The 10,451-nt window shown below is 48.4% G+C and overlaps 2 protein-coding genes across 2 annotated transcripts; both read left to right on the plus strand.

Moving 5' to 3' along the window:
- LOC101756965 (cyclin-P4-1) lies at nucleotides 1-2,448 on the plus strand. Its single transcript, XM_004956369.3, has 2 exons — nucleotides 1-532; nucleotides 1,903-2,448. Exons 1-2 carry the CDS (start codon nucleotides 144-146, stop codon nucleotides 2,207-2,209), a joined length of 696 nt encoding a protein of 231 aa, XP_004956426.1. The 5' UTR covers nucleotides 1-143; the 3' UTR covers nucleotides 2,210-2,448.
- Nucleotides 2,449-4,470: 2,022 nt separating this feature from the next.
- On the plus strand, nucleotides 4,471-7,817 carry LOC101757366 (histone-lysine N-methyltransferase, H3 lysine-9 specific SUVH5). The gene is made up of 2 exons (XM_004956370.2): nucleotides 4,471-4,751; nucleotides 4,872-7,817. Exon 2 carries the CDS (start codon nucleotides 4,927-4,929, stop codon nucleotides 7,576-7,578), a length of 2,652 nt encoding a protein of 883 aa, XP_004956427.1. The 5' UTR covers nucleotides 4,471-4,751; nucleotides 4,872-4,926; the 3' UTR covers nucleotides 7,579-7,817.
- The last annotated feature ends 2,634 nt before the right edge of the window (nucleotides 7,818-10,451 follow it).

Genomic DNA, 10,451 nt, shown 5'->3' on the forward strand with positions numbered 1-10,451 from the left:
CTCAGTCTTTTAACCGTCTTCCCTCCATTTTATATGAGGACCTCTTGAGCTCGCCCAGCATCAAGTCCACCCCCTCTCCACCAGCGCAAGAACCTGCACACACACACAGCGTCTAGAAGGCCACGACGGCAAGAGACCGCGTCATGGCCGAGGAGGAGGAGGAGGAGCTCGCGGGCGCGCCGCGGGTGGTGGGCGTCCTCTCCGCGCTGCTGGAGCGCGTCGTGGAGCGCAACGACGCGGCGGCGGATGAGCTCGCCGCCGGGGCCGCGTCGGCGTCCGCGGCGACGTCGCCGGCACCGGCGTCGGCGTTCCGGGCCACGGCGAGGCCCGACATCTCGGTGCGCTCGTACATGGCGCGCATCGCGCGGTTCGCCGGGTGCAGCCCCGCGTGCTACGTGGTGGCGTACGTCTACCTCGACCGCCTCCTGCGCCGCGGCCGGCGCGGGCGCGGCGCGCTCGCCGTGGACTCGTACAGCGTCCACCGCCTCCTCATCACCGCCGTGCTCGCCGCCGTCAAGTTCATGGATGACGTGTGAGTGTTCTCGCTTCACGCCTGATCCCCTGATCATAGCTTTGGTTTCTAATACGATCATATCACGCGCACGATCGAATTATTCCATTTCTGGCGGTACTGCTGCTCAGTTTTGTTTCTGGTCTGTGCTCCACACCTGAATTCTCACCTTACAGCAACAGCCGGAACAGCCCACAAGCAGAAATGTAGGATCCGTGTCCTTGAACTGTATGAAGTTCAGGAGGCAGAAGTTGGGTAGGCTACGAGAGGAATTCGGATACAGTTACTAAGAAATACAGAGTCTTCATACGCAACAACAGTACTATCTTGCTTACTTTTGCAAGGTAGTATGTATAAACCACTGTCGTCCAGGTATTAGTTGAGATTTGAGAGTTAACACTATCATGTGAAGTTGTGAACCCCAGCTTTGGAATAGTGTACTAACAGAGTTTTGTCCACTCTCAAATCGGTGTCGATGTCATAATGCAGACGGCTTCTATTGAAGCCATGACAAATAGGATTGGTGAATTGGGTCTTCTGGATATGGAATTCTCTGATGAGATACGATAGCCATCAGTTCTGAAAATCCAAAGCCAAGTAGGATGCGTTAGCAGAGCAAATTCTTCAAGGAACAGAGCTCAACAACTTGCTGCCTAAATTCTAACTGGTACTTGCTGTACCTGCATTCTATGCACTGGCAATTGAAAAATGCAGCAACTATGACAACACCACACGTTACATTTGAGAGACTGACCATTGAAAAGTGCAGCAACTTTGTGTACTAAGCCTACACCAAGTATTATCTAATTATCCTCTGTTGAGGTTGAGTTGGCCCCTTTTTTAAGGTTATAATATATGGGGAAAATTATGCGTGCCCAACAAAGAAAATATGCTCATCCAGTTCCTTCCATACAGCCAAGTCAGCCACAGATGCACTGGGGGCCCAAAAACATAGGATAAAGATCCTCAGTCCTCACCCTCATGTCCCTCTCACAACCTTTCCTCGCTTTGGAATTTAACCCATTGGCCAAGTTGTGCGATAGAATTAGACTGGGACATTGGCAACTTGCCCCATGCTGATGCTCAGTGGCCCAATTCTCTCCTGCCAAGAGCATCATATCTGAACTGAACCCTACTGTCCCATTCACAAGCAAATTACCCAATTGTCCATCGGAGTGACATCTATCTTCGCTTAAGTCTCAAACCATTACTCAACTGGCCATTTGACATTCTAAAAAGAATTGGTTCGGTGATGCCTATCCTTGGCCCATCTGGTTTGGACGTTTGGTGCATGTCAGGTAGCCCACTGCTGGCAGGCACTACTAATAAGCCTGGTTCTGAATTTTCTGAAGACAAGCTTCGACCTGACGGCTACGCGTTACCTCTCGCAGGCGCTACAACAACGCCTACTTCGCCAGGGTCGGCGGCATCAGCCTGCCGGAGATGAACTACCTGGAGGTGGACTTCCTGTTCGCCGTCGGGTTCGACCTCAACGTGTCGCCGGAGACGTTTGGGCACTACTGCACCGTCCTCCAGGCCGAGATGCTGTCCCTGGAGCTGGGCAAGACGCCGCCGCCGACGACGATGACGACTCCTGCTGCCGCCGGCCCAAGGCTGCACAGCTGCTGCCTGTCTGAAGACGACGGCGCCACCAGCAGCAGCGCCAGCGGTAGTTCTCAGCAGCAGCTAGCTGCGTAGAGACGGGTACAGAGATTGCTTCCAAGCAAGCAGCCGTGTGTGTCCACTTGCCCGTGTACAGTACAGGCGTGCTTGCTTGGAAGCAAGCATGGAGTGTGCGATTGGTTTGCTGTCGACTACTAGTGCTTAATTAGCTTTAGCTTGCTAAGGTGCCCTATATATAATGCTCTTTTCTTGTTGTTGTTCACATCTGGAGATCGAAAGAATCGAAAGGGGAACGATATAAAATGTGCACTCTCCGTATAGTATGCTCATCACCCGATCGATCTGGTTGAGGCAGTAGGTAGGATCACCAGGCAACCAACCACACGTTTCCACGGTGTTTCGCGCACGCAGACGCAGCTACCTTCCTCTCTGGTAGTCTCGTCCTGGTGCGTCGTATGCCTCGTGCGTGCACATGCCTGCCAGGAGTAAAAGGAAATCGCATCCGAGTAGAGACGAAGCACGGCTGCACGAGCAAGCGGCGGCATCGTCCAACGGAATTGACGGGTCCAGCAAATTACTGTTGGGATCGTGACGACTGACGAGTGCCTGAGCCGAGCAAAGCCAAAACCTGCGTGGTTACACATCCCGGCGCATGCCGTTGTGCTGACTGACTGAGACTATCTGCCCGGCCTGCAAAACTCGGTCGGCAACGCCAACGCGTCCGGCATGCACTCTGCGTCCACCACACGACAAATCATCTGTTACAGCCCCCGCGAAGCAGGGGGAACTGGCAGCGGTTTCCATCGGTTACAAGGACTATCTTTTTTTCTCGTTTTCTCATACCGGAGGAGCACGGCTCATTAATTAACGTGATGCCACAAGCAGATTATCACTGGCTCATGGATTTGTATATAGACGGGAGCAGCGTGAGCGCTTTGCTCTAAGCCTCTATAACCCGGCGCCATGTTTTGCAAAACTCAGGCGGGCAACGCTACTGCGCTCCCTTTGTTTTTAGGAAACCATCGCCTGGATCATTCATCAATTATTCTCGAAAAGAATGATCATTCATCAATGGAACTTGTGCTCCTCTGGTTGCCCACGCCTTCGTTTATTTGGAAGCCTAGCAACGTACCCCTTATTATCTCTCTCGTTCTCGCTTCCTGAGAATTCAAACGTAATCAACTTTGACCAAATATATATAATAAAATATTAATATTTATGATACACAATTAGTATCATTAGATAGATTGTTAAATCTATTTTCATAATAAATTTATTTAAAAATATAAATATTGCTAATATTTTCTACAAGTGTAGTCAAACTTAAAGTTTGACCAGCACGCTTCCCACGGCGACAGATATTAAGGGACAAGGAGTAGGTGTATTGGCACTCAACTAGTTTTCACTTATTTTTCGGTTGACCAGCAGATCCGTCAATTAAAAGAGAAGCGTGCAATTAAAGCGCGCCTTTACTTATTTGAAAGCCTAGCAACACATTGGCACTCAACTAAGGCCTTGTTTAGTTGCCCAACTTTGGGGTGCCAAAATTACTGTAGCAACACTGTAGCGTTTCGTTTGTATTTGTGAATTATTGTCCAAATATTGACTAATTAGGCTCAAAAGATTCGTCTCGCAAAGTACAACAAAACTGTGCAATTAGTTTTTGATTTCGTCTACATGTAGTACTCCATACATGTACCGCAAGTTTGATGTGATGGGGAATCTTCCTTTTGCATAGTATCAAAGTTGGGAGTTTGGAGGGAACTAAACATGACCTAATTTTTCAATCGACCAGGAACTATCACATCCGTCACTGGAAAGAGAAGCGTGCAAGTGCAATTAAAGCCCTCGATGGTCAGCCTGCTAATCGCTCATTTCTCTAGTTTTCTTGAGAAGGGAAAAACATAGCTAAAATAATTGTGGTTCTAACAAGCCAGATGCCCAAAAAAGACTAAATATTTTTGTCGTATACAAATTGTTTGGCACGATCTTAAGATATATTTTGTATCAATAACTTCTTATTGGGAAATATGTACCAATTCATTCAATATCAAGGAATTTTTTTCTTTTTTTTGCGAGGAAAGGAAAATCCTTCTAACTACAATAGGTCGTTGTGTTTATAAAGACAATCTACACGACACAGCATAATAAAAACAATTTAACGCGATCCGACTTCCAAATCTATGAACAGGGCCAAATCCTCCTCAATCCTGAGCCAGTCCAGGACCAAATCGGAGAACTCACCCACCCACCGCGTAGCGCGTACTACACAAAATAAAATTGGATCCTTTTGTAACTTTAATGCAACGCCATAAAACCGCAGCCGATCAGAACAGGCGCTCAGCAACAAGTCACTCCACCACTGCGCCCGGCTCCCCTCGGCCAGAGCCCATCGCCGCGCGACCCTTTCATCATCGCTTGACTGCTTGAGCCTTGAGGGCCTTGAGAGGGGAAGAGGAAGACCCACTGCCCCAGCCGAGCCCCCTCTCTGCTGTCTGCTCCACCGTTACGGGAAGGAAATCCTCCACCAGTACCGCCGCTCTCTACTCCCCGCCCGTCCCGGAACCGCCCCACCCCGCCCCGCCTCGCCCGCGCGGCGGGTAGTTGCCGCCTCCAGGTACGTATCGGGGAGACCTCCGGCCTACCGGCTCTTCGCCCGCTTGGTTTTTCCCCTTCCGTCCGATTCGTCCTGGGACCTTAGGCATCGCATGTTTCTGTTTTTTCAATCCGCGTCCAGGGGGCAGAGGATTTCGGAGGGGCCGGCGGGTGAGTCCGAGCAGAGGCGGCGGCGGATGGAGATGGGGGCGGCGGCGGTGCCACCGAGGGCGGCCGGGCCGAGGAGGTACAAGGTGCTCGTGCCCTGGCGCTTCCAGCGCGGCTTCGTCAGGGAGCCGCTCAAGCACGCCGCCGCCGCAGCGCCCAGCGACGGCGGCGGGGAGACCGTCGGCGACCCGGATGCGGAAAACTGCGGATCGGGTGGGGCGCCGAACGCCGGCGGTGAGAGCGTCAGCGTCCGGGACGCGGAAAATTGCGGATCGGGTGGGGCGCCGAGCGGCGGCAAGAGCGGGGGAGTTGGTGGAGGAGAGCAGCAATCGGAAGGATGCACTCCTAGTCAGAGTTTGAAGAGCCCTGGTGTGGATAATGGGGGTCGCCCTGTACCTGGAAATGCTTGCAATCTGGGCAACGGCGGGGTGAAGAGCTCCGGATTGGAAGGTGCTGAAAATAGCAGGGGCGCTAACATCGGTGTCGAAACTGGTGAGGACTGCAATTTGGGGAGCTCCAATTGTGATGGTAGTGTGAAGGATGCTGGCACACAGGATTTAGGGGGTACCGGTGATGGACCAGCTCGTGAACCTGAGGTTGGAAGCAATGTAGGAGTGGAGAAGAGCTTTTCCCAGGGTTTGAAGGAGTCTTTTGTGGATCAGACTCGACTAAAGAGCAATGGTTGTTCTGCTTCAGATCTCAGGTTGGAGGACCCAGAGAGAAATGTTGGGTTGGGAGATTCCGCTTGTCACACTGCAAAGGAGTGTGGTACGGATGATGGGGCGGCCAAGAAGAGTAATGCAGCAGCCAAAGGTTGCAGTTTGGCAACTCCTGGTAACAATGGTAATGGAATATATTGCCGCAAGGGGCGGAAGGCAGTCGTGCCATGGAGATTCCAGGTTGGGTACAAGCGATCATTCTCCAAAGCTTTTGGCTCCGATAATGGATCTCCTGATCTTCCAGTATTCAGGTTTGATGACAGTTCAACACAGTGCGCTCCAGCAACTAGAAGCAGTGTGCGGTATTATGCAAGTGCTCATTCTGGTGTTAGAGTTTCAGCTATGCGTGACTTCTCTGTAAAAGGTGAAAATGAGACTGGTTCTGGATATAAGAAGAGGAAAACCAATAATGATGATCAGGATAAAGCAATGCCAAATAATGGAGGTGTCATCGTTAGAGAAAGCATCATGCGGTCTCTACAGGATTTCCGGTTAATTTATCGGGATCTTTTGGATGAAGAAGAAGACAATTCGAGGGAAGAAGTGCTTAACGTGCGACCTGATCTACAGGCTTACAGAATTTTCAGGGAGCGGTTCTCCACAGAGTGTGATGATAAGAAATACATTGGCAGTGTGCCTGGAATATATCCTGGTGATATCTTTCATTTGAGGGTAGAGCTTTGTGTTGTTGGTCTCCATCGCCCACACCGGTTAGGTATTGATCATACCAAGAACCATGATGGGACCAGTGTCGCTATTAGCATTGTATCTTATGCACAATCTTCTGACATCAAGTATAATCTGGATGTCTTGGTGTATACTGGTTCGGTGGCAGTTACAGTCAATCAGAAGATAGAGGGTACCAACCTGGCACTTAAAAAGAGTATGGACACTAATATACCAGTCCGTGTTATTCATGGGTTCACCACTGCTAATGGAAAAAAGAAGTTTCCTACTTATATATATGGCGGTTTATACCATGTTGAGAAGTACTGGAGGGAGAAAGAGCATGGAGACCGTTATGTATATATGTTCCGACTGAGAAGGATTGAAGGACAGAAACACATTGACATCAAAGAAATTCTGCAATCAGGAAAATCTGGACCAAATGATAGTGTCATCATCAAAGATCTATCCCGAGGATTGGAGAGGGTCCCTGTATCTGTTGTTAACAAAATATCCAATGAGTGCCCAATGCCCTATCGCTACATTTCACGCCTTCAATATCCCCGTAACTATCGGCCAACTCCACCAGCAGGTTGTGGTTGTGTAGGCGGATGCTCAGACTCAAAAAAGTGTGCATGTGCTGTGAAAAATGGTGGAGAAATCCCTTTCAATGATAAAGGCCGCATTGTAGAAGCAAAACCTCTAGTTTATGAGTGTGGGCCTTCTTGCAAGTGCCCTCCTACATGTCGCAACAGAGTTGGCCAACATGGCCTCAAGTTTCGGCTGCAAGTCTTCAAAACAAAATCAATGGGTTGGGGTGTGAGAACTCTTGACTTCATACCATCTGGAAGCTTTGTTTGTGAATATATAGGGGAAGTGTTGGAGGATGAGGAGGCACAAAAAAGGACGACTGACGAGTACTTATTTGCTATTGGACACAATTATTATGATGAATCTCTTTGGGAGGGTCTATCAAGATCAATACCCTCACTTCAGAAGGGTCCGGGTAAAGATGATGAAGCTGGATTTGCTGTTGATGCTTCAGAGATGGGGAACTTCGCAAAATTTATCAATCATAGTTGCACCCCCAACCTCTATGCACAAAACGTCCTCTATGATCATGAAGACATCAGTGTGCCTCATGTCATGTTCTTTGCTTGCGATGATATTCGACCCCGTCAAGAACTAGCATACCACTACAACTATAAAATAGATCAGGTACATGATGCCAATGGTAACATCAAGAAGAAAAAATGCCTTTGTGGCTCAGTGGAGTGTGATGGCTGGTTGTATTAAGTTTAGATTTTTGAATGTGCTTTTTTTTAGGCATAGCTGATCTTGTTTCATTGAGTCTGCTTTTAGATGATTTTATGGCTACAAGTGTATGATAGACATCAATGCTTGGTTGCCAATGGGGTAAGGTTTTTCCTTCTCTTCCACCCTATTTGTTATTTTGTATGTCTAACTTTTAAATATGAAGACAGCTGTGCACGTATACATGCTAATAAGTTTATGTGGAATTTCCTTTTCAACAATTTCCATTCCTTATCGGTTGCTCTATGCTTAACTACCATCAGTTTACATTTGAGGATAATCTGTGGTCATGCTGTGACTGTTGTCCAAGGGCACGATAATTTTTTATCATGGGCAATAATGTTGCAATAGCTCAGTCAAACGATGATTTGCAATATGAAATGAAAATGTTACATATTTCACTATTTTTATTTGAAAATTCTAACTTCGTTTGCCCTTACTTATTGTCTATTGAACTGTTCCCTACATTTCATTTTGATTAATAATAACACCAGCACGATACTATTGTATATACCCTTTTGATTTCAGTTTTTTCTCGACTTTCTCCGACCTCCGCAAGTTGCAATATTTTATTGGAACTACTAGGATGGTCCTTGAGCATTTTGAAACATTAATGCTACCTATTCCTAGAGCATTTTTCGTGTATATAGAAATTCTTAGAGCACCATTTTTAAACATGGGAAATCCCTACATCACAAGAATAGGCTTTTGAGGTCATGATAATACCCTATTACTCTAGAAACATGGCAACTTCGCTCATTTCAAAGCACCAGCAAAGATTCATAGTGGATTTCAAGTTGACTTTTAAATCCAAAACCGCCAAGTTCTGGACACTTCAATGGCCAATGATCGGCTAGAATGCCCTCAACCTGAGTCTGCCCTGTAACTGGTTTTAAAAGGCGTACTGTTGTTGAGTTTGTTCAGAATTTGCATGTTTTACTTGTCCTGAAAGCATGACTTATGCACATTGCCACATTGGGCTTTACGGTTATAAGCTCACATGCAGGTGCGATGATGTCAGATAACAACATGAATGCAAAGGTATGATTGAATACGTGTATTTGTTACCTTTGTTTTCACTTTTCAAGTTCAAATGCAACTGCAAACTCAATAATTGAACAGATAAAATGCTGAACCAATTTTTAGGAATAATAAATAGCCAAAGAAAATAACAACTCAACATGGATAACTTGACCGAGCTAAATGCTTGTGAAAACAATGAGTACTTCTTTGAACAAATGGGCACGAGATTGTGCCTATTTTATTGATAGAGAAAGAGTTGCAGCCGGATAACCGGTTAGGGTACACGCAATTACACGATTATTCTTTAAACAAAATTAACGCTAAGTCCTTTGCCCCTGATGTTATCTACGCTCCCGCTTCTTCCTTGATTTTTGCCACCAATGTGATGGCTGCCATCTCTTCTTGATTGAATACACGCCTATTCCGCTCCTTCCAAATTTTCCATATGATCAACAGTGCCATGGAGCACGTTCCCTTCCTGAGGGCTTCTGTTTTAGTGGTTATGTTTATCCACCCATCAGTTGCTTTGTCGCTATTCTGAGATGCGTATGCTTGGCTGTGTCGTCCATTCCGTCACCAGGCTCCAAATTCTCATGGTGAATCTGCATTCGACCAGTAGTTGATGTGCTGTCTCTTCTTGGCATCTGCATAAGGGGCATGTAGGGGAGTGTGGCCATCCCCTACATGCGAGCCGATCAGCTGACCACACTCGGTTTTGTAATATCAGCCACGCAAAGAATTTGCACTTCGACGGCGTCCAGCAGCGCCAAAGTGTTTTGTTATGCGGTGCTTTGGTAGATCCAAAGAACTGTGCTTTGTATGCCGAAGCCACTGAGTACTTCCCTAAATTTCCAACAAATGATGTCCTCCTGTTGCAATTGCAGTTGGATCTCTGTAGTTAGTCGCCAAAGCATCGTGAATTCTTGCAGGTGCATTGTTGTTACTCCGGCGTGTATGTTTATGTCTCTGATCCAATTGTTCCCCTATATGACCTCCGCCAGACATCTTTTTTTCCCTTTGGAGATCCATAGATGTTTGGCGCAATATCCTTTGGTCTCATGCCTTGCACCCAGCCCGAGTGCCAAAAGCTCGTCTTCTGCCCGTTCCCCACTGTGATGCTTGTGCATGCCACAAACAAAAGGCGATCTGTGTCATCACATGGTGTCTCCATTGCAATCCACGTTTTTTGCGGTGACTCCCTGTGACGACCGACCCAAATCTCCCAGGTTGATCTTAATCCTAGCCCTTGATCATCTATCTAGTTTGCCGCGCCTGAAAGTTCAACCTTCCGACCGGTCCCGACCCCTAAGACCCGACCCCTCCCCGCCTTGCTTCGGTTCCGACCCCGCCAAAACCAGCCCACCGTCGGATCCTTCTAAGTCTTTCTCAAACGTCCGTTCTATCTGACCAGTGGACCCGCGAGATCTTTTTCCCCCAGATCTTCCGCGGCAGGCGCACTCGAGTTGCATGCCCGCTTCAGAGTCTCCCCGCCGCGTGGCTCATCTTCTCCGACGCCCGCCGCTCAGCCTCGTCTCTAACCCGCGACCGAATGGATTCTCGCGCCCCCTGCCCCAATGGTAGCGGAAGCCCCTCTGCAACCTTTCTGCAGCACCTCGCCTCCCGCGCCCATCATCACACCGCTAGATCCCGGCTGTAGAGCCCGATGTCGCCCATCTTTTCCGTCACTTCGAGCACAGTCGCGCCGCCTAGTCTTCGCTACCCGACGATTCCTCCTTCGCCAACCCCGACCACGGCAGCGACAGCTCCTTTCCCCCACCCTGTCAGATGCCGCCCGACAATCTGTTGCTCCGCGCTCGCCCGCGCGCCCGCGA

Source organism: Setaria italica, chromosome II, assembly GCF_000263155.2.
Source record: "Setaria italica strain Yugu1 chromosome II, Setaria_italica_v2.0, whole genome shotgun sequence".
Taxonomy (NCBI): domain Eukaryota; kingdom Viridiplantae; phylum Streptophyta; class Magnoliopsida; order Poales; family Poaceae; genus Setaria; species Setaria italica.

What these genes read in the sequence shown, in the direction of transcription:
- LOC101756965 (XM_004956369.3), top strand. Translation starts at nt 144, where the DNA reads ATGGCCGAGGAGGAGGAGGAGGAGCTCGCGGGCGCGCCGCGGGTGGTG. An exon ending in GTCAAGTTCATGGATGACGT is followed by an intron (nt 533 to 1,902) that starts GTGAGTGTTCTC and finishes TACCTCTCGCAG; the next exon opens with GCGCTACAACAACGCCTACT.
- LOC101757366 (XM_004956370.2), top strand. Translation starts at nt 4,927, where the DNA reads ATGGAGATGGGGGCGGCGGCGGTGCCACCGAGGGCGGCCGGGCCGAGG.